The sequence below is a fragment of the Lathyrus oleraceus genome, chromosome 5 (assembly GCF_024323335.1).
Source record: "Lathyrus oleraceus cultivar Zhongwan6 chromosome 5, CAAS_Psat_ZW6_1.0, whole genome shotgun sequence".
Taxonomy (NCBI): domain Eukaryota; kingdom Viridiplantae; phylum Streptophyta; class Magnoliopsida; order Fabales; family Fabaceae; genus Lathyrus; species Lathyrus oleraceus.
In genome coordinates this window covers 218642533-218666970 of record NC_066583.1, presented here as the reverse complement: position 1 = coordinate 218666970, position 24438 = coordinate 218642533, and the positions used below count along the sequence as shown (strand labels likewise).

The 24438-nt window shown below is 35.9% G+C and overlaps 1 protein-coding gene across 1 annotated transcript; it reads left to right on the top strand.

Moving 5' to 3' along the window:
* Positions 1-15003: 15003 nt before the first annotated feature.
* LOC127083060 (probable thimet oligopeptidase) lies at positions 15004-24201 on the top strand. The gene is made up of 20 exons (XM_051023291.1): positions 15004-15264; positions 15378-15499; positions 15703-15866; positions 16128-16218; positions 16414-16593; positions 17937-18017; positions 18716-18796; positions 19255-19347; positions 19881-19961; positions 20036-20198; positions 20515-20635; positions 20730-20802; positions 21254-21361; positions 22213-22310; positions 22398-22443; positions 22599-22695; positions 23340-23413; positions 23502-23606; positions 23752-23832; positions 23946-24201. The coding sequence occupies exons 1-20, from the start codon at positions 15108-15110 to the stop codon at positions 24057-24059; spliced, it is 2130 nt and encodes a 709-aa protein (XP_050879248.1). The 5' UTR covers positions 15004-15107; the 3' UTR covers positions 24060-24201.
* Positions 24202-24438: the final 237 nt, after the last annotated feature.

Genomic DNA, 24438 nt, shown 5'->3' with positions numbered 1-24438 from the left:
TTAGGGAGGGCAAATATAGGGATCAACCAAGGTTTAGGGTTAATCTAGGTGAGGTTGGGATAAATCTGGGTTGGGATGAAGGAAGAACATGAAGATTCATCTTCTTCAGAGTTAGGGTTCATCAAGGTAAAGTGTTTAGGGATTAGGGTTCATAGGTTTATGGTTAGGATTATGGGTTTAAGAGGTTTTGGGGTTGGTGTTCATCACCAAAATGAACACCGGTTAAAGGTTCCCATTGAAATTAAACTGGAGACCTGGGGTGCAAGGTGGTTTAGGGCGGGGGACAGTGGTTTTTAGGTTGGTTCGTGTTTTTGGGTTGATGTTCATCATGTTCATGATGAACACGGTTGTCTTATGGGGGTTTGAATGGTGGTGAAGGATGGCTTTGGGAAGGGAGAACATAAGGAGTTGAGAGTAAGAGAGAGATGGGGAAGTGAAGAGAGAGAGTGGAAAGACAGAAATTAGAGAGGGCCTAAAGGGAGAGAGTTTAAGTACTCACTCTATGACTCCTCTGATGTCAGCCAAGTGGTCCTCCCAGTATGCTCCATATCAGTTGACTATTTTAGTCAACTGATGCTCACATGCACGCGCTTTCACCCAATGCTCCGGTTGGCTTTGTTTTTTAGCCACACGATTTACATACATTGACCAGTAATCAAAATAAAAGATTATGATCTAATCCCACCAAGTCCATGTGATCTTGATCAAGAAGATCAGATAGTCAATCATTGACTCTCTCCCTCCGTAAATCCTTATCCACATGTGGGCCCCAGAGCTTTTGGGCTCTCTTCCAACGCTATTCACACCCCCATTTCAAGCTCATTGCTAACTTAGCTCAAAATACACCCCTAGTTTTTTAAATTGTTTTGGGTAATTAATTATTTAATTAACTATTAATTGAGATTTATTTATTTAATATTCGGGATTAATTCAATTAAACTAGTAATTAGTGTTTTCTAATTTCTAATTTAGTTTGATTTATTTTTATTTTATACTTTAATTTATTCATTTATGGATTGATTAATTAAATTAGGATTAATTCGATTAATTAATTATAATATTCATATCTAACAAAATTAGGGATTTATATTATTAAGATTAGGGTTAATTAAATTAAGAAACATGTGACAAAATTAAGGATAATTTCTAAGACCTTAAGGGATAAAAATTAGGGATAAAATTGGGTTAAGGGATACATCATATTGCATCTCATTTGATTTATTTTCTTAATCAAATTATATTATATTTTTGCAATTAAATGAGATAATAATCAATGAGATAAGAGTATGAGATAAAATATGGGATACAATTCTAGGGTTTTCAAAGGGATAAAATCAGGGATAAAAGTTATGTCTAATATTCAAGTATAATCACTAATTTATTTTCTTAAATAAATTAAATGTTATAGTTTTTGCAAAATGATTAAGGGATAAAATCAATTCAACTCACCTCAAACTATAAGTCCTCTACCATATTATATTAAGGCATTTTCTTAAAATCAATCATTTTTCCACCCCCGATGCATGAGAATTTTCAAAGGATAAAAACAATCAACAAATAACTTTTTTATATAAAAACTATGGTACTCTGATCACTCGCCTAATGCGAAGGTAAGTAGGCATAGAGTTGTAAACACTAGTGAGTATGACAATAAAAAATCTTTTCAAGTCACCCGTTTGTTTTAATAAAATATTTTATTTATAAATATAGTAAATAATTAACAATTAATCGATAATCAAGCAAAAATCTGTAAACACACACTAACCCTAGAATTGAAGGAGGATCACATTGGGTACAATGGAGGTAAGGGCTTCCTAGTACCTTCCCCTTACTTAACCGACTCCCAAATCTAACAATACCTGTAAATGTTGTTATGAATAGATTTTTTTTTTGAAATACTACAATCTCCTCTATGCACTGATTTGCCCTATTTTGCGGAAACATTGAATATATATATATATATATATATATATATATATATATATATATATATATATATATATATATATATATATATAAGAATTTTTATTCTTATAATAATATATTTTTTATTATAAACAATACTCTTTTAATATATACATTTAGTTTTAGTTTTTATAATCTTTTTATTTGATTTTTAATTGATAGTTGAGTAATGCTAATCAAGAATTATTTTAGATTCTGCCTTTTGAACGATTTATTTTTAAATAAAAAGTCTTTCAAATAATTCTAAAAATTTAGGACCTACTAAAAAAAAAAGCCTTCGACATATTCTTTTAAGTCATATAAAATAAGAGTTTTATTAAAAATGTGCATAGTCTCCCTGTTCATTTTCGAACATATAACCCTGATTAAACTCGAAGAGATTTATCATCTCAACCTAGTACTATTGGGTTACCATCACTATTAAGTACTACCTCCGTTTTTTATTATATGTCACTTTGGAAAAATATTTTGTACCACAATATAAGTCGTTTTATAATACCAATGAATCATTAATGTTATTTTTCCTATTATACCCTTAAATATTTATTATTCTCTCTTCTTTCAATTATGTCATTTTGTCTTTCCAATACCATTAATGAAGGATAATTTTGTAAAATCCTTCATAATTTATCTTTTTCATACCATAATTATTACATTTCTTAATACGTGTGAAAAGTCAAAAACGACTTATAATAAAAAACGGAGGGAGTATTAATTAATTTAAAATTCTATTTTTCTTAAAAGTAAAACAATTAAAAAATAATGTCATATTGAATATTTTTAATACTACTGCTTCCGTCTTGAAATAAATGTCAGACACTTTTACACAAATTAAAAAAATATAACAAATAAAAAAGAGAATAATTTTTTAAATAAATTTTTCTTATATATATTTAAATTAGCATTTATGCAAAATGAAAACATAATATTAAAACATACAGTGAGAATATGAAAATTAAAATTGCGATGGTAATGTAAAGTGATCAATATTTTGATAATTGGTAAGGAGGAATTTTATTATACATTTTTTTTTATAATTTAAATACCAAAATAATCATTTTTTAAATTAATTACCAAAATAACCATTTTTTCCTACTGATGCGACAATTGAACTAACAGATCCAATAATCATTCAAAGGAGGCACCACTAGAGTCGGCGCATGCTTGCAATGGTATTGCACTTAGGCACCATTGGAGTTGACGCATGCATGTGTGGTTGAGTGTGTACGCTCATGCATCTGGCGCATGCATGTGTGCTTGTGTCATGTGTGTGTGGCGTCTAGGGCATTGACGCATGCATGCATGAGTTTATCTATAAATACCATGCACATCTCCCATATTTTTTCAGACAACTTCTTACCCTCCTTCCATTTTCCTTCAATCTCCTTCAATTTTGTGTTCTTTAACCATGTCTGAATACATTCGCAAGAGAAATGTCGATTTAATCTTTTCAGCAGTGCAACCTCTGATAAAGATTTGACTTTGGAATATAGAATCGTTCGAACATCTTAATCGGACGTTAAACCATTGGTTAAATGGAGAAATTGGAAAGGGTGAAAGTATTAGAAGAATTCAATGGCTTGAGTCCACGTTCAATCAAAATGGAGAATATCATGTATGGGTGAATATTAAGACTGACAGAGACGTTCACAAGATGATGTATAATATGTTCAAAATTGTTTTGATGATTGTAATCGCATAATTATAGTAATGTTATTTTATTTGTTGTAGTATGTTATAGTCTATTGTTTATGTGTTGCTTGTGTGTTGAATGTGTTGTATTTGTTTGTGATGGTATTTCCTCACAAAGTTATCATATGAAATAAATGTTGTTTTTAATATAAAGCAAAAGAGGTACAACTAAAATGATCTTGTTGTGCTTGTTCCAACACTGGGACAGTTAGTACGAATGTGACCGGGGGGCGACATGAACTACATAATCTAACCATTTTGTTCGCCGTATTCATTTCGGTTCGAATACAGGTGCTGTTTGGACGACCCTTTTTCTTTCTTCGTATTACTTTATTGTGCCAGAGAATGTCCCATTGATATTCAGGCTGTAACACCCTTCTAAATTACCCCAAATATTTAATTAAAACAACAAATATATACATCAGAGTAAAGGTGCAATTAAGGGTGTCACACAAACACTTCACACCATTCACCATAATAACTGTCATGCTCTTTTATTAATTCAAAACATAAAGCATTTGCACAATACGCAGCGGATAGAAATCAAATTAATCATGCAAAACATGTAACACATTACATGTAAAATTATTCAACAAGGTAAAACATCCCGTCCCGAATGTTACATCTATCAGAGCATGACCCACTAAGGAGACTACACTAGACTCCAAGCACTAGCTTCCACTCAATCACTGCTCGTTACCTGAAAAATAGTTGTAAGGGTGAGTTCCTCAATCGATATAAAAAGCATTATAAAATATCATGCAATGTTAAGTAATTTAACACATTTCATCACCCTAATCATAACACCCATTCAGTAACGGCACATCAACTCAAACATCATACTCAACACCAACATAAAGCACACGTATAATCTCAATTCATACTCAACACCAACACAAAACACACGTATAATATTGGAATACATCCATTCATATTATACGCCATACATACATTATGCAATGAGACTCCATGCATGCGGTACCGACTATTCGTGAACACATAGTTCAACCTCACCGACCAAATCCAGGTACGGCTACCAAGCTCACTAGTCCCACTCATTTGAGACCTAGTGACTCACTCACTAATTCCTCACCATGGGAATTAGCTACCACCCCAAGGGCTATGCTATGCACGCTAAATCACCTAGCATGCAAACATCAACAACAGTCCACAATGACTAACTCACTAATTCCTCACCATGGGAATTAGCTACCACCATAAAGGCCACACTATGCATGCTAATTCACCTAGCAATGCAACATCATCAACAACAATCCACAATGGACATATGCTCACACTCTAAGCCATAAAACAGTCCATTCACCAACACATGCATAACATATACATTCACAGCATTATGCATACCATCATACATTCATCAACACATGTATCAAAACATCATATCCTGTCAAATAATTAATCACTGTATTAGCACACTCCACTAATACCTATACTGCTCAAAACAGCGGGAATTAATCCCTATTACATCATACGCCAATATAGGCCAAACACTAATTATGCACACATTATTCAAATATTAATTTTTCCAATTTCCAACAGTGTTAACCGGTTAACGCAACACAGAACACGCTTTCTGGCAAAACTCAACAGTGTTAACCGGTTAACGCCCTGGGTTAACCGGTTAATGCAGACAGAACAGCAATATTTTCACAACCCACAACAGTGTTAACCGGTTAACGCCCTGGGTTAACCGGTTAACGCAAGCAAAACAGCAATACCTCGCAATTCCTAACAGTGTTAACCGGTTAACACCCTGGGTTAACCGGTTAACGCAAGACAGAAAGTTGTTCCTGCGCTAACACGAAGCAGAATGCAGAATTCTCCGCATTTTCCGCCGTTGGAGGACTTCCGGACCTCCGATTCCAATTCCGTAAAAAGCTACGTTTTCGGAAAATTACTACCCATCCAATTACAGATTCAATTTCAGTTTTAACACAACTTATCCAACACAATTTTTCAGCATTCAACATCCCAATTAGGGTCAAATCAACGGTTTATCACTACCCATTACATGTTAACCCATAATACCCATTAAACGACGATAAACCCCCTTACCTGAGTTTATCCGGCAATCCTTTAGCCTCAAGCTCTTCTCTTCTCCAACCTTCTTCCTCTTGCTCTGCCTCTTTGCCCTTTTCCTCTTTTTGAGCCGCTTCTCTGTTTTCACGTGAAAACTCTTTTTACCAAAATGGAACTCTTTTTCCTTATTTCCAACTTATATATTTTCCAATAATTATTATTCCAATAATAATAATAATAATAATAATCCAAAAATTCCAATTATTTAATTAAATTAATAAATATAATATTAACTTAAATTAAATAATTATCTTATTTTTATCGGGGTGTTACAACTCTCCCCCACTAAAAGAGTTTTCGTCCTCGAAAACATACCTCAAGCGAATAACTCCGGATAAGACTCCTTCATCTGACTCTCAAGTTCCCAAGTCACATTGCCACCTGCTGGTCCTCCCCAAGCTACCTTTACCAAAGCAATCTCTTTACCCCGCAACTGCTTCAACTCTCGATCCTCGATCCTCATAGGTGATGTTTCAACAGTCATGTTATCTCTCACCTGTACATCATCTATTTGGACTACATGCGACGGATCAGGAATGTACCTCCTCAACTGAGACACATGAAAAACCTCATGCAAATTCGCAAGTGACGGCGGTAAAGCGATACGATAGGCTACCTCCCCTATCCTCTCCAAAATCTGATAAGGACCAATAAATCGAGGTGTCAACTTCTTCGACTTCAAAGCTCGACCAACCCCAGTTATCGGAGTAACACGAAGAAACACATGATCTCCCTCTTGGAACTCAAGTGCCTTCCTCCTCTTGTCGTGATAACTCTTCTGACGACTCTGAGCAATTCTCATCTTCTCCTGAATCATCTTAATATTTTCCGTAGTTTGTTGAACAATCTCCGGTCCAACTACAGCACTCTCACCGGACTCATACCAACATAAAGGCGTCCGACATCTCCTACCATACAAAGCTTCAAACGGTGCCATACCAATGCTCGAATGAAAACTATTGTTGTAGGTAAACTCAATCAAAGGTAAATAACAATCCCAAGCACCTCCCTTTTCCAAAACACAAGCCCTCAAAAGATCCTCCAGTGACTGAATCGTCCTCTCAGTCTGACCATCAGTCTGCGGATGATATGCAGAACTCAATCTCAGCTTAGTTCCCAAAGCCTTCTGCAAACCTTCCCAAAACTTCGATGTAAATCTAGGATCTCTGTCCGAAACAATACTCGACGGAATACCATGCAAACTTACAATCTTCTCAATATACAACTCGGCTAATCTCTCTAACGGATAATCCATTCTGATCGGAATGAAATGAGCCGATTTCGTCAATCTATCGACAATCACCCAAATAGCTTCAAAATTCTTAATTGTCCTCGGTAAACCAGAAACAAAATCCATACTGATACTATCCCACTTCCACTCTGGAATAGCCAACGGTTGCATTAGCCCAGACGGCTTCTGATGCTCAATCTTTGACTTCTGACAAGTCAAACAAGAATAAACAAAACTCGCAATTTCTCTTTTCATTCCCGGCCACCAAAATAACTTTTTCAAATCATGATACATTTTCGTAGCCCCAGGATGAATACTCAGGCCACTACGATGTCCTTCCTCAAGAATACTCTTCTTAAGCTCGGTAACATCCGGAATACACACCCGATTACCAAATTTCAAAACACCATTCTCATCAACTCTGAATTCACCACCTTGATCTTGATTCACTAGAGTCAACTTATCAACCAAAAGCACATCGGATTTCTGACCCTCTCTAATCTCATCCATAATACCACTCGTCAACATTCCCAATTTAACACTATTGTAAGTACTCTCACACACCAAACTCAAGTCTCTAAACTGCTCAATTAAATCCAATTCCTTAACCATTAACATGGACATATGTAATGATTTCCGACTCAATGCATCAGCCACTACGTTTGCTTTACCCGGATGGTAATTCAAACCAAAGTCATAATCCTTCAGAAACTCTAACCATCTCCTCTGTCTCATATTCAACCCTTTCTGATCAAACAAATACTTTAAACTTTTATGGTCACTGAAAACCTCAAATCTTGACCCGTACAAGTAATGCCTCCATAACTTCAGAACAAACACCACAGTTGCCAACTCTAAATCGTGTGTCGGATAGTTCCTCTCATGAACCCTCAATTGTCTCGAAGCATAAGCTATAACCTGCTTGTTCTGCATCAAAACACCACCCAAACCCAACAATGAAGCATCACAGTAAACCTCAAATAGTTCCGATGGACTCGGTAATATCAGAATAGGAGCAGTAGTCAACCTTCTCTTTGACTCTTGGAAACCTTCTTCACATTTTGAGTCCCAAACAAACGCTTGCCCCTTTCTAGTCAACATCGTCAACGGTAACGCCAACTTAGAAAATCCCTCGATGAACTTCCTATAATAACCAGCCAAACCAAGAAAACTCCTTATCTCCGAAACTGACTTCGGAGCTTCCCACTTAGATACCGCTTCTATCTTAGAAGGATCAACAGCAACACCATCTCTTGAAATCACATGACCAAGAAAACTAACCTCTTCTAACCAAAATTCACACTTGGACAGTTTAGCAAATAACTCCTTTTCTCGTAGAACTCCTAAAACCATTCTCAAATGCTCAGCATGCTCTTCTTCCGATTTCGAATACACCAAAATATCGTCAATAAACACCACAACAAACTGATCTAGGTACGGATGGAAAATCCTATTCATATACTCCATAAACACTCCAGGCGCATTAGTCACACCAAAAGGCATTACAGAATACTCATAATGTCCATACCTTGTTCTGAAAGCAGTCTTCTGAATATCCTCAGTTTTCACACGTATCTGATGATACCCTGATCTCAAATCTATTTTGCTGAACACACTCGCACCAACCAACTGATCCATCAAATCATCAATCCTCGGCAAAGGATACCGATTCTTGATCATCACTTTATTCAGTTGCCTGTAGTCCACACACAACCTCATAGTACCTTCTTTCTTCTTAACCAATAACACTGGTGCACCCCACGGTGACACACTCGGACGAATAAATTTCTTATCCAACAGATCTTCCAGCTGACTCTTCAATTCAGTTAACTCAACAGCAGACATACGGTACGGAGCCATCGATATCGGCCTAGTACCAGGTACCAAATCAATCGAGAACTCAACTTCACGCTCTGGCGGTAATTCATTCACTTCTTCAGGAAACACATCAGGAAAATTACACACCACGGCTAGATCGCAAATCACCAGTTTATCTTTAGCCTCCAAAGTCGCTAACAGCATAAACAACTCTGCCCCATCTGCTACTGCCTCATTCACCTGCCTTGTTGATAGAAACAAACTCTTTCCTTCCTCAATCTCAGGAAAGATCACAGTCTTATCAAAACAATTGATCTAGACTCGGTTAAACACCAACCAGTTCATACCCAGAATAACGTCAATCTGCACTAGTGGAAGACACACTAGGTCCATCCCAAAGTCTCTACCAAAAATACTCAAAGGACAATTTAAACAAACTGAAGTAGTAGTCACTGAACCCTTCGCAGGAGTATCAATCACCATACTACCATGCATCTCAGATATCTCTAACTTAAGTTTCACAGCACAATCCAAAGATATAAAGGAATGAGTCGCACCTGTGTCAATAATAGCTACAAGAGGAAAGCCATTAATATAACACGTACCTCGGATCAAACGATCATCTGCAAAAGTCTCAGAACCCGATAAAGCAAAGACCTTGCCTCCCGACTGGTTCTCTTTCTTCGGCTTAGGACACTGTGGACTGATATGACCCACCTCTCCACAGTTGAAACAAGTCACAGTCTTCAACCGGCACTCTGCAGCCAAGTGACCACCTTTGCCACACTTAAAACACTTCTTCTCATTACTGGTACACTCATGGATACGATGTCCAGCCTGACCACACCTGTAACACTTAGCAGGAGCACTGGAGTCTCCCCCACTAGGCCTCTTCATCCCACTCTGTCGCTGGAAACCTTTGCCAGCTGCATACGGTTTCCCACGATCATTTTGATTCTTGCCTTTCCTATCAACCCTCTGTTGATAGCTCTCCGCTCTGGCTTTGGTATCCTGTTCAAAAATCCTGCAACAGTCAACCAAATCAGAAAACACTCTAATCCGTTGATACCCAATAGCCTGCTTAATCTCGGGACGTAACCCGTTCTCAAACTTCACACATTTCGAGAATTCCCCAGTAGCCTCATCATAGGGAGTGTAATACTTCGACAGCTCTGTGAACTTAACAGCATACTCAGTAACAGACCGGTTGCCCTGCTTCAATTCCAAGAACTCTATCTCTTTCTTTCCTCTGACATCCTCTGGAAAGTACTTCCTCAGGAATCTCTCTCTGAACACAGCCCAAGTGGTCTCAGCATTCCCAGCAGATTCCAACTCAGTGCGGGTAGCAACCCACCAATCATCTGCTTCTTCTGACAGCATATGCGTACCGAACCTGACCTTCTGGTTATCGGCACACTCAGTCACTCGGAAGATCCTCTCGATCTCCTTTAACCACTTCTGAGCGCCATCTGGATCGTATGCTCCCTTGAACATTGGAGGATTGTTCTTCTGGAACTCACTCAGTTGACGAGCAGCTCCCATTCCCACAACATTCGGATTTCCCCCAAGTACTCCAGCTAGCATACCCAGAGCCTCAGCAATCGCAGCATCGTCTCTACCTCTTCCAGCCATCTCTATTCTGAAAACCCAACAAGCTAAAACAATAAGTACTGATAGGGTTGCACAACACCTATCACGTACAGGGAAACAGAATAATTACGACTCGACTCGACCGACTATGCTCTGATACCACTAATGTAACACCCTTCTAAATTACCCCAAATATTTAATTAAAACAACAAATATATACATCAGAGTAAAGGTGCAATTAAGGGTGTCACACAAACACTTCACACCATTCACCATAATAACTGTCATGCTCTTTTATTAATTCAAAACATAAAGCATTTGCACAATACGCAGCGGATAGAAATCAAATTAATCATGCAAAACATGTAACACATTACATGTAAAATTATTCAACAAGGTAAAACATCCCGTCCCGAATGTTACATCTATCAGAGCATGACCCACTAAGGAGACTACACTAGACTCCAAGCACTAGCTTCCACTCAATCACTGCTCGTTACCTGAAAAATAGTTGTAAGGGTGAGTTCCTCAATCGATATAAAAAGCATTATAAAATATCATGCAATGTTAAGTAATTTAACACATTTCATCACCCTAATCATAACACCCATTCAGTAACGGCACATCAACTCAAACATCATACTCAACACCAACATAAAGCACACGTATAATCTCAATTCATACTCAACACCAACACAAAACACACGTATAATATTGGAATACATCCATTCATATTATACGCCATACATACATTATGCAATGAGACTCCATGCATGCGGTACCGACTATTCGTGAACACATAGTTCAACCTCACCGACCAAATCCAGGTACGGCTACCAAGCTCACTAGTCCCACTCATTTGAGACCTAGTGACTCACTCACTAATTCCTCACCATGGGAATTAGCTACCACCCCAAGGGCTATGCTATGCACGCTAAATCACCTAGCATGCAAACATCAACAACAGTCCACAATGACTAACTCACTAATTCCTCACCATGGGAATTAGCTACCACCATAAAGGCCACACTATGCATGCTAATTCACCTAGCAATGCAACATCATCAACAACAATCCACAATGGACATATGCTCACACTCTAAGCCATAAAACAGTCCATTCACCAACACATGCATAACATATACATTCACAGCATTATGCATACCATCATACATTCATCAACACATGTATCAAAACATCATATCCTGTCAAATAATTAATCACAGTATTAGCACACTCCACTAATACCTATACTGCTCAAAACAGCGGGAATTAATCCCTATTACATCATACGCCAATATAGGCCAAACACCAATTATGCACACATTATTCAAATATTAATTTTTCCAATTTCCAACAGTGTTAACCGGTTAACGCCCTGGGTTAACTGGTTAACGCAACACAGAACACGCTTTCTGGCAAAACTCAACAGTGTTAACCGGTTAACGCCCTGGGTTAACCGGTTAACGCAGACAGAACAACAATATTTTCACAACCCACAACAGTGTTAACCGGTTAACGCCCTGGGTTAACCGGTTAACGCAAGCAAAACAGCAATACCTCACAATTCTTAACAGTGTTAACCGGTTAACACCCTGGGTTAACCGGTTAACGCAAGACAGAAAGCTGTTTCTGCGCTAACACGAAGCAGAATGCAGAATTCTCCGCATTTTCCGCCGTTGGAGGACTTCCGGACCTCCGATTCCAATTCCGTAAAAAGCTACGTTTTCGGAAAATTACTACCCATCCAATTACAGATTCAATTTCAGTTTTAACACAACTTATCCAACACAATTTTTCAGCATTCAACATCCCAATTAGGGTCAAATCAACGGTTTATCACTACCCATTACATGTTAACCCATAATACCCATTAAACGACGATAAACCCCCCTTACCTGAGTTAATCCGGCAATCCTTTAGCCTCAAGCTCTTCTCTTCTCCAACCTTCTTCCTCTTGCTCTGCCTCTTTGCCCTTTTCCTCTTTTTGAGCCGCTTCTCTGTTTTCACGTGAAAACTCTTTTTACCAAAATGGAACTCTTTTTCCTTATTTCCAACTTATATATTTTCCAATAATTATTATTCCAATAATTATTATTCCAATAATAATAATAATAATAATAATAATCCAAAAATTCCAATTATTTAATTAAATTAATAAATATAATATTAACTTAAATTAAATAATTATCTTATTTTTATCGGGGTGTTACACAGGCAACCAATCCTCCTTTTCTACCACTGAAAAGCTAATTTTGTAAACATTGGACAAACTCATGACTTTGTAAACGTCGGATAGTAAGTAGGATGAATCCCATCGAACCTTTGAACATGTCGCTATGACATGGGAGCAGGGCATACAAAAGAATTTGAACTTTCCGCAGTCACACCAACTTCTAGCTAGTTCCACTATATATTGTCCCCTCGACATGCCCTCATTGTGATCCATGGACTTAGTAACACTGTACCAACCTTTAGTACAATCAAACACCGTGACCAAGTGTGTGTTAGCTTTGGCAGCTTCGTGTCTAATGAATTTCATTGAAGCATCACTGAACAACTGTCCAGATTATAACACTGAACTCCATTTGAAACGTCTGGTCTCAAACAACGTCTCTGGCCTGAAATATGTTGCTTGCACTAAAGCGGTTATATGTAGGTTTCAGATGCCTTTGAAGATAGAGTTCATTGATTCCACAAGATTTATTGTCATGTGACCCCAACGTTGACCGTTGTCGTATGCCATAATCCACTTCTCCAATGGAATACTGTTAATCCACCGTACTGCATCTGCGTTTGACAATCTGATATCTTCGCGGTAGTGTTTGAAAGAAGGTTTTGTTAATGCATAACATACGTTGACAACCTTCTTCCTTAATGTTTTATCTTTGATCTCCCGCATAAATTTTTGAGCGATATGTCTAATGCAGTAGACATGCATCGACAAAGATCCTACAAACCATTATCAATGTTTTTGTAGGCACTCACTATTGAAGGGTGTCAGTCATAGATCAAACATAAGTTAGATTGAGGAGCAACGTGCAATCAGAGATTTTATAGGAAAAAACTCCATCCCTCAGCAGTCTCCCCTTCAACTAGGGCAAAAGCGATTGAAAAAATATTGATGTTGCCATCTTGTGCCACTGCCATCAGTTGCGTTCCTTTATATTTCCTGTACAACCATGTACCATCAATTTGTATAATAGGTTTACAGAAAGCAAAACCTTTGGTGCATGGTTGATACGCCCAAAAAAGACAGTGGAATATTCCATTTTCAATAACACAAGTCTCGTCTGAGGTATACGCCGACAACGTTTCCAACTTAACAATAGTCCCTGAAGCATATTATTTAAGAGCCACCAAGTATTTTGGAAGTTGTTTGTAAGGCTCCTCTCAATTGCCATACACTTTTTCAACCGCCTTTGTCTTAGCTATCCAAGCCTTCCTGTATGATGTAATATAGTTGTATTGTGTTATAATATGCAAGATTATTGTACTCACCTTTAACGACAGATTGTCGCTAATGACACCCAACAACCAAACACCCAACCTCGCAACCCATTCATGCCACATACCCAAACTCAAAACCAATAATCAAACCCTAACCACCAACAATCATACGCACCCACCACAATAGTCTATAACCCATATGATTCATACGATTCGGCGTCATGTCATCGTAGCCCCCCACCAATGACCATCCAAACATCCCATCGCCACAGCATCCAAACATCCCATCGCCACAACACCCAACCATTGTTTGACTATAATACACCCTAGAAACCATTGATTCATTTTCAAACCGATTCAATGTCCCAATTCGGGCAACCATACCGTCCACAATTCACCCAACCACAACGACCCAACTACGACAACATAAGCACCAAACTTAATTAGGGAAGCACCGTTAACGATAATCCCCCAACTATTTGGGACAAATAATGACACATCTATCAAATGCCGCTGAACCTTCCACCGAACATTCACACCAGCCACCATTGGATCATGTCAGCACTCAAAGACCCCAAACACCTTAGGAAAATCGTGGGAGACCTCAAAGACAGACTAATGCACCTGGATGTGGAACATGAGGCGTTTCAATCGGGAGGATCATTGAATTTCTTGTCAATTCTATGTAATTTTTCATTATAATATAACATAATTTTTATTTCCAGTATTTTATTTAATTAATTATAATTTTAACATTTTATTTTAAAAAAAATGTGAAAGGAGAATGCGTCACATGCATTGGCGTATGCACTATATAATGTATGCATGCGCCAATGCATGTGACATCATGACATGCATGCGCCAATGCATGTGACATCAAAGCATGCATTGACTTTGCATGCATGCGCCATGGCTCTAGGCGCCTCCTCTCTAGTTTAGTTGGATGTGCCAATTCAACTGGAGCATTAGTAGAAAAAAGTGATTATTTTGATATATTTTTTTAAAATTTTGATTATTTTAAAATTTTATTTAAAAATATTAGTTATTTTAAAAAAAAAATCTTATTATACTCCTATGTATAGAAAATGAGCATGTATATTATACAAATGAATGCATTAATTATTAGAACGTGTCTCCTTACTTTATTTTTGGAAATTCAAAATTTACGTCATAATCGCTTCATTTCATTTTCCGCCCAAAACAAAATCGTCCCTTCGCGCTCGCCACTGGAGAGAAAGAAAAGACAAAACGAGCAGAAAAAATGACGGAAAACGAAGGAAAGCGTGAGAAAATGGAAAAACTGAAGAAAGGTAAAAGCATGATCGTCTTCACCGGAACTGCCGCAGTGCTCGCAATCGCCGTAAACCTCGTTATCACCGCCGTCAAACACCATAAAGACAAAAATTCAAAGAAGAAAGGTATCTCCCTCTTATTAGCTCTATTTCGTTTACTCTATGCATTCTTGCGGCTATAGTACGAACTGTTAATAAAATAAAATCGTTTCACTGAAATACTCGGTGGAAATTTGTAGATCTCGAAGGTTCTAAGGTGAAGGTTAATCTATCTGCATCTGAGATTGTTAAGTTAGCAAACCAAATCATTGCCAAGTCAAATGAAGTTCACAATTCCGTTGCATCAGTGCCTCTGGATAAGGTATAGTCGTTTCATGCTCCGATTTCGTTATTCTTACTGTTTATTTTCTGAATTAGATAATTTTCAATTGGAGCACCAAAGCCTCGTCATGATTTTTAGTTATTTCGAGCATGCTCTTGCTGTTTGTATTTAATTCTCGCTCGTCTTTTTCATGTGCGGTTTCCTTAAGTGGATTTTGTTACTTGCATTGATAAAAACTGCAGGTTACATATGCAAATGTTATATCACCTCTTGCTGAACTTCAAGCGCAACAGTTTCCGTTGATTCAATCTTGTTTGTTACCTAAGTTGGTATCTAGCCAGGAGGATGTGCGCAAAGCAAGTGCAGAAGCAGAGCAAAGAATAGATGTGCATCTTGACACATGCAGGTTCTCTTCCATTGATTTTAGTTTCTTTCTGTATTTGTGATTTCTGTCAGTATCCATTTTTGGCCAGGCAGAAATGTCTTAAGAGCTGAGGGGTTAACGTAGGACAGTTTTGACAATGGCTATTTATTGCTTCATCTCACTGGTTGCTAAGTTTGTTTGATTGTGTGTTATTTGGATTTTGAAGATCACGATTCACATGTCTTTTCACTTGATTGAGGATTAAGAAACTAAATAATGTGTTATTCCATGCAATCGGATCAGTAAACGTGAAGACATATATCTTGTCGTTAAAGCATTTGCAGTGAGGGGGGACTGGGTGAATGCTGAAACCAAAAGCTTTGTTCAAATTCTGGTAAGAACTAAATAGTTGTTTGGTATGAGTCCTTTTCTTTCTTTTTTTCTTTTGGAAAATCAATGAATCTATTTGTTACTGCTTGTATATATTTTAAAGTTGTATATATATTGCTAAAATGATTGCGAAGTTGCATTATATGCTAATTTTCTTACTATGAAATCCCGATGTTGATTATTTCCTAATCAGTGACAGGTGAGAGATTTTGAGCGAAATGGATTGAACCTCAGTGCAAGCAAAAGAGAAGAGTTGCAGCGTCTTAAAGCTCAGATTGATGAGTTAAGTGCTATATATATCCAAAATCTCAATGATGCTAGCGCATTTCTTCCCTTCAATGAGTCAGAGTTAGCTGGATTACCTCTAGAATTTCTCAAGGTTTGATATATCCTTCTCCCTTCAATTCACTTGACCAGTATGTTTCTGAAAAAAATGCTTTCCCCTTTTGCATTGTTGCCCAAGTTAACTATGAAATGCTTTCTAGTAAACTATCAACTTCAAACTTATGGCTTACTATAATTCTAAATCCTCTGTAGTCTATTATTTATTGAGATATAAATTGCATAATTGGGTCCCAAAATTCTTTTGTGGGTGGGTTGGGAATGGTTGCTTCCTCCTTGAATCGTAAATTCCTAAGTAGTATGTGGAAGCATTATGAGAATCTTCGGCTGTATATGTGATTGGGACAAAATAGTGGAAGTAACCGAGGGGAATCGACATCCATAATATATTACTCGTGAGTTTGATTTAAGAAGTGGATATGGCATTGAATATTCTTGAACCCTCAATTTTCCTCCCTAAGAGTTGAATATTTCTTCCAATTTCCAAATCATCCTTTCACACAAAAAAGTTAAACCAATTAATTGATCTTTGTTCACTTCCACTTAATTTTGTCCTAAACTAACCGGAAGATGTGTATTCAAAATTTTTCCTAAATTAAATTCTGACAAGAAGATGGCTACTGTTGGGTGCACGTGCGTCTTTAAGTCCCACATCGGTTATGAATGGGTGAAATATTGGATTTATAAGAGAGACACATATACCCGATACCTTAAGATTTTGGGTGGAGATATAACTTCTTCCTCTCTTGTGCTCCTGGAGCATTGGGAGCCCGTTGACACTTCCGACGCTCCCTGAATTCCCCAAGTATCAGAACCATGGTTAGGTTTGGTGGGGGAGCGGAAGTGAGATCCTAGTATGGATCAAGGCTACCTGCGCTCCCAAACTTTTTAACAAATGGTATCAGAGCCTAGTTAGGATTGGCCTGCACCAATATTATTCTGACAAGATGATGGCTACCTTTCCTCTCCTTTCGATTGAAACCACACCCTCCCATTCCAATTTAAAACCCAAAGTATATGCCTCAAGTATGACCTTGTGCTACTATGGAAAGAAGAGTTCAAAGAAATAGGATTTTGAGTAATTGAAAAAATAAATTGAGGCAATGTTAATATTGAGATCAAGAAAATATTTAATGAATGGATTACCTAAGGGCATGTTTAGTGCACAGTAGACTGGTTTTCTCTCCATGTCTTGTGCAGATTGATTAGATTATTACTTCAGATAGGTGTAATATTTATACCTGGATTGACTCGAAGCCTTCATGCATGGCTTTCTATGTAGACTAGCTACCTCTTTTGCATTTCCTTCAGTTATTAACCATTTTTGTTCTCATTTTTTTTTGGTTATTATATACTTATGAATAAATGTTTTCTCCATAGGGTTTAGATAAATCCGAAAATGGACAGTTGAAGATCTCCCTGAGAAGCCATCACGTCACAGCTGTACTCGAATTTTGCAAGGTATGGTGAATGAGTTATTAACTAACTGTTTCTTATTTATTAGTAAATGCCATATTGTGAATGTGATGTGATTAAGTTGGTTCTTTCTTGCATTACTTGTACTCCAATAATTAAAGGCTGCCAATATCCATTTGCATCTCTTTAATAAAATGCTACTGTTGCCTGTAAGGGTTTGTTTTGAAATTTTAAAAGGCCCGTGCGACCAATACTTTCCAAGGGAATTTGACTTGGAAGGCATAGATCAAGAAGCTGGAATGACTATCTTCTCTTTGTGATTTTTTTATTAAAATTATAATCTTTTAGGAAGAGCTGCTTCATTTTTTCGTGAGAATGAATTGTTTAGAATTTGTAAATACTTTACAATGAACTATTATTATTATTATTATTATTATTATTATTATTATTATTATTATTATTATTATTATTATTATTATTATTATTATTATTATCATCATCATCATCTCAGGTAAGTTGCAAAGTTAAATGATTACTCGTGGTTCTTACTTTGCAATATTATTGTTGATACATAACATACTGGTATCTTATACTACTTGTTTCATAGGCATACACACAACTATTATTCTGTTTACGAAAACATCCTTCCTTTCTCCTTCTTTTCTTAGTATATATCTGTGTGCGTGTGCTATTTAAAGAAACTGTACTGACAAAGTCTATAATTCTATTTTGATCACATGAAGGTAGGAACTACAAGAAGGATGGTATCACGGGCATATGGAAATCGATGTGGAGAAGCCAATCTTTCTATTTTAGAAAGTCTGGTAATTTTCATTATGACATTATTCTTTAAGAATTTCAAATTTACAACTTATCTTGTAATTGGACTTTGTAACAGTCCATTGACTTGCTAGCAATCTATTGTTCTTGTACTAATTAGAGTTTGGGAAAAGAGAATAGTCCTAATTTAATTAAGTGGTTCTATATTTTCATATTAATTCAAATAACTTACCAATGATGAGGCAGTTGAATTTTATTAGATCTGAATGAATTGATTTCAGTTTCCAATTTATTTACAATTATTAGTTTATAACAAATTATAAATGTTATTTGTAGGTTAGTATACAACATAAAGTTGAATCATTTATGGGGACCGTTTGAGCCTCTTTCATTTAGTTTTAGATAATTTTTTATTTTCCATTGGTTCTGGCTGTGCTTACCCTTTACTGCCAAAATTATTTCAGAAGTTTGTTTTTGTTGATATTCGATTGGCATGATTCAGGTGCAACAGCGTCATAAATATGCTCGTTTACTTGGCTATTCCTGCTATGCCGAGTATGCTGTCGATGTTAGAATGGCAAAAACACCAACAAAGGTTTGTAAACTTTTTGTAAAGATGCAATATTATTTTCCTCATCAGAGACTAGAAATTTAGTTAGATATATCATGATCTGTGTCTCTTAATTTGTTTAGTCAATAGAAGAGGATTCCATCTGAGCTTCTAATTTTTAAGTTTTTATTTTATTTTAATGTATTTGTCTGGAAAAGAAGGAAGTAAATTAAACACTGTATCATGCCATCAAGCCTATCTAAGCACACACTTGTTTTTATTTCCTCTCTTTGCCCATATTTTTTAAAGTATTATAAGCCACATATATTGTTTCGGCCTTTGTTGTTTGCAACATATAAAGTTGAAGGATACGCCACTAATTATAAAACCAAGTGCAATTATGAGTATTTATTCATTAAATTTTTTTTTGGAATGAGAATGAATATGCAGTCTCGTTGCTTTGCCATAAAGTAAGTGTTAACAGATTAATTAAGTTGATCACTTAATGCTTTCTCCTTCAATTTTCCCTGATTCTGATCTTATTCTGGTTGTTTTTTTTCTTTCCAAATTTAATCCAGGTGTTTGAGTTTCTGAATGACATATCCATACGTATAACTGACTTGGCTATGAAAGAACTTGATACCTTGAAAGATTTGAAGGTTTGCACATTTTTTGGTTTATGTTGTTTGATTTAATTTATAAATTTCTTGTGATAAGCTCATTGCGATATCAGAAAAAAGAGGAAGGGGAGCTTCCATTTGGAATTGAAGACCTACTGTATTATGTAAAACGGGTTGAAGAGCAGAGTTACGATTTGGACTTTGGCGAGATCAAGCAATACTTACCAATTAGTTTAGTTCTATCAGGAATCTTCAAAATTGTCCAAGATCTTTTTGGTAATTTTAAATCTGACAATTTGTTTAAAGTTATGTTTTATTGCCTTGACCATAAGATACTGTTAATATTGAAAAGTAACTGGAAAGTGATTCTTGGTAAATTTATTCCAGATTAGGAATTATTAACCATTTCACTTTTCAATGGTCATAAAGTAATTCATGAGTAAGCATTTATTGACAAGATTAACTGCTTTGGTATTTAATTATTCCTGAACTGAAATATATCATCAAGAGTTCATTTTGTAATTTTGCAGTATGTTTTAATTGTATGTGGGAGAATACACATTGATCGTCATTTTTGTTACTTTCTGGGCAGGTTTAAGGTTTGAAGAAATTGTGGGAGCCGAAGTTTGGCATTGTGATGTTCGTGTATTTTCAGTATTTGACTTAAGTTCAAGTGAACTCTTGGGTTATTGCTACCTTGATTTGTTCTCAAGGTTGAGCTTTTTAATTATTTGGACTTTCTTCAATAACTTGTTTGCTGGTGAAAATTAAAGTTAGGTTCATACCTCATCTTATTGATTTTTACAGGGAAGGAAAATATGGTCACAGTTGTGTGGTGCCTCTCCAGAACAGTGCATTAACAATCAGTGGGTCACGACAGGTTCTCTTTATGCGAATAGAACAAAATAGATTTTCATTTTATAGATAGCAGATAGACAACTTATAGTTATAGTTATGATGGTTAATATCTGGTTTAATTGGGCACTTAAAGCAGTCCATTCTTTTCTACATATATCTGGTTTAATTGGGCACTTAAAGCAGTCCAATCTTTTCTACATATATCAGATAGAGACACCTACTTAAGAACAGAAAGACCAAGCAATGAACACCAAAGAGAGGATGTACTCACAATCCTCTTAAAATATACAAGGGTGTTAAATCTCCTTGAAGTTCATGCATTTTGTCCACTACAACAAAATTTTACCTTTTTAAGTCTTGACCTACTATTTCAATTTTCAAGTTCCGATGTGGAAGGATCTTTGCAATTGTATGGAGAAAAGTATTACTCTCTTTTTGATATCTTAATTTTTCCCTTTTCAATGTTTATGCAGATTCCAGTTGCATTACTAATATCTCAGTATCAAAAGGATTCTGACTGTAGTCCTGGATTATTGCGGTTTTCTGAAGTGGTCAATCTTTTCAACGAGTTTGGTCACGTGGTATGTTTGCTTCGTATCCATGAAGCACACTTTACTTATCAGTGTTTTATTTTCGTTTTCATGATTTGCATTAAAATTGTACAGTTTAATTGTATGAGTTTGGTATAGAGTGGAATAAAATGCGTGGTTTGAATAATTGAGATCCTTTTCTGAAAATTTACATTTCATCTTCCTATTCGTCGTAGTTGTCAAAACTGTTACAAGATGGTGGAAGGTGTAGGATTGGAAATATCAAAATTCGGTTTCTTCATGAGAATCAGGGTAGAATAGAAATCAGGGAATTAAAAACTCATTGGATTTTTTAAGAAAAAACAATGTGCATTGTGCAAGAAGAAAGGGTGAGTTTATTATATTGGTCACATGAGAGTGCTACAAATAATCGGCCATTTAAATTTTTATGACATAACTTACAGTACAATGGTAGCAAACATTACTTATGCACTTCCCTTGACAATGATATCTATACATGGATCTGGCTAGCAAAAGGAGCTTCAAGTAAATGGTCCACGTCTGTGTGTAAAAGAAGTTTCTTGACATGCAAGTTTTTTCGGTAGATACGTTTGCTTGTATTTCCAGACACTCATCTTTTCCCCTCCCTTTGCCTTGAGCGGCTTAATTTTGTAAACATGGATGAGTGTTTTGCTTGTCTTGATTTTATGATTGGCTATTGCCTGACTTCAGTTGCTAATATGACTCATTCTGTCAATAGCTTGAATTTTAATATAAATTGAGCAGTATCCTTCTACCAAAGGTGTATGATATTGTAATGCATAGTTTATATAGTTTTTTTGTTTGCACATTGGGACACGGTTTATTATATTCTGAAGCATGTTTTCATAAAAAACTACAAGGTTCAACACATTTGCAACCGTGCTTCATTTGCTAGAGTTTCTGGAATACGCGTTGATCCTGACTTTGTAGAAATACCTGCTCAACTCTTACAAAACTGGTAAAAAAGTTGAGCCACATTCTTTGATATTTTGAACTTGACGAATCATTTACGCTTTTTTATTTAACACAATTGTTGGAAATGTAGCTGTTATGAAAGCTTTTTCCTGAAGTTGATATCTGGATTTCACCAGGTGAGGTTTTCAAACTTTTTCCTCCATAATTTTCTGAACCAAACATGTTTAACTTTCATTTTTCTATTTTATATAACCGGTCATTGTTTTTTGAGTATACCATAATCTACTTGATGCTTCATAGGAGCTTTAATTTGTTAATTTGTGGCTTGCAGGATATAACAAAGCCCTTAAAGGATGACTTATGCAAATCAATTAAAAGATGGAGAAATTCTTCTTCTGCACTTAAATTGAAGCAAGAGATTCTATACTGTATGTTGTTTTTGTTTTTCATTATAACTGAACTTAATTACTAGTTTGTTCTTATGCTTTTATACATGCTAAAATTTATATAGATTTTTATTTTTTGTTGTGGATTGTTTATTACTCTAAAAATTGTATTTTCTGTTTTAGTGGTAGTTTATACTGTCTTATATAATGGTATGATGGTGTTGTTGTCCAGCACATTAAGGAAGTAGTCTTTATCATTTGGTATTTGATTTAGAGATTTCGTTTTGATGCAATCTCAAGTTTGCAGGGCAAACATTAATTTGTACAGTTGTGGGTATGTTTAATATTTTTGATTCTCAAAGTTAGTTGTGTGATGAGTAGAATTTATTTCATGAAAAGGGAAAATTTGCAGTTTTTTCATTATATAGAATTTCTAGGTAAGGAGCTCATAAGTAATTGACATGGTAATTTTTGATTGAAAAATGATTTTTTATTTATTGTTATCAACATTACATTTGCTCACCATGGACTCTTTAATTCCTTCTGATCTTTTCAATTGATTCTACGAGTCGGCTGGCAATTATATTGCTTTTGGGTAGAAAACGGGATGTGGTGTTGTCAGAGAAGATTACACACTGAATAGTTACTTTTCATTTTCATTTAACTTAAGAACTGCTATATATCAGGTCTTTTTGACCAAATCATACATTCTGCGGATAACATAGATATTCGCGAGTTATTCAAGCATCTTCATTCCAAGGTAAGTAAATTTAACACTAGTTCTAATTTGAAGTTCAGTGCTTTTAATGAAGAATGTGAAAAGATGTTCTTTGTTATCTGGATCCCAGGTAATGTTAGGGTTGCCAGTATTAGAAGGAACCAATCCCGCATCATGTTTTCCTTTTAGCGTCGTTGGTTACGAGGCAGCATGCTACAGTCGTATATGGAGTGAGGTATTGAAGTGCAATAGCGATCTTATTTCATGATATAATTAATTTTCATTGCAAGCATATGTAGTTTCTTTTAAGATTATTGTTTATGAGAGTCTTCCTTAACCAATGAGTTGAATAGTAAAAAATGAATCATGTAATGTTTCAGGTTTTTGCTGCGGATATATTCGCTTCAATATTTTGCAATGGTGTTTCAAACCAGCTTCCCGGCATGCAATTCAGGAACAAGGTAATTAATGATAATGACATTCCCATTTTTCTCCAGAAATATACTTAGACATCAGAGATTATTGTTAGAAATGTTGTATTTATTCGTGTGCTCAAGTTGATGTTTTTTGGCAGGTATTGGCCCCAGGCGGAGCGAAGGATTCTATTGAATTGATATCAGACTTTTTAGGAAGAAAACCCTCAATTCAAGCTTACTTTGAGAACAAAACCAAATATAGTACTTTGTAAGGTTTTTTTCTACAACTATTTGTCCATTGACAACATTTCTTGGTGCCTACTTACAATGGCTTTTTAGGAGCACCCGTTATCCAAAAATAATAGCTCAGTGTAAAAAATGGGTACTTTTATTAATAAATTATTTGTTATGTTATTGTATTTGGCTGGAAGAATAGGAGGGAAGAGAGTAGAGTCAGAATCATCATCACTGGATTTTTAAAGAATTCTTAGTTCTTACTCCAAAATTAAATTTTAATAACTAACAATCAATAATGGATTATTATTTCTCTTGTTTAATGTTTTAAAGATAATATTTGTTCAAAAAACCATTGAAAGCTTTAGACGCGTCTTTGGTTGGTAAGAATTTCCTTTCACGTAATGGATGGATTAC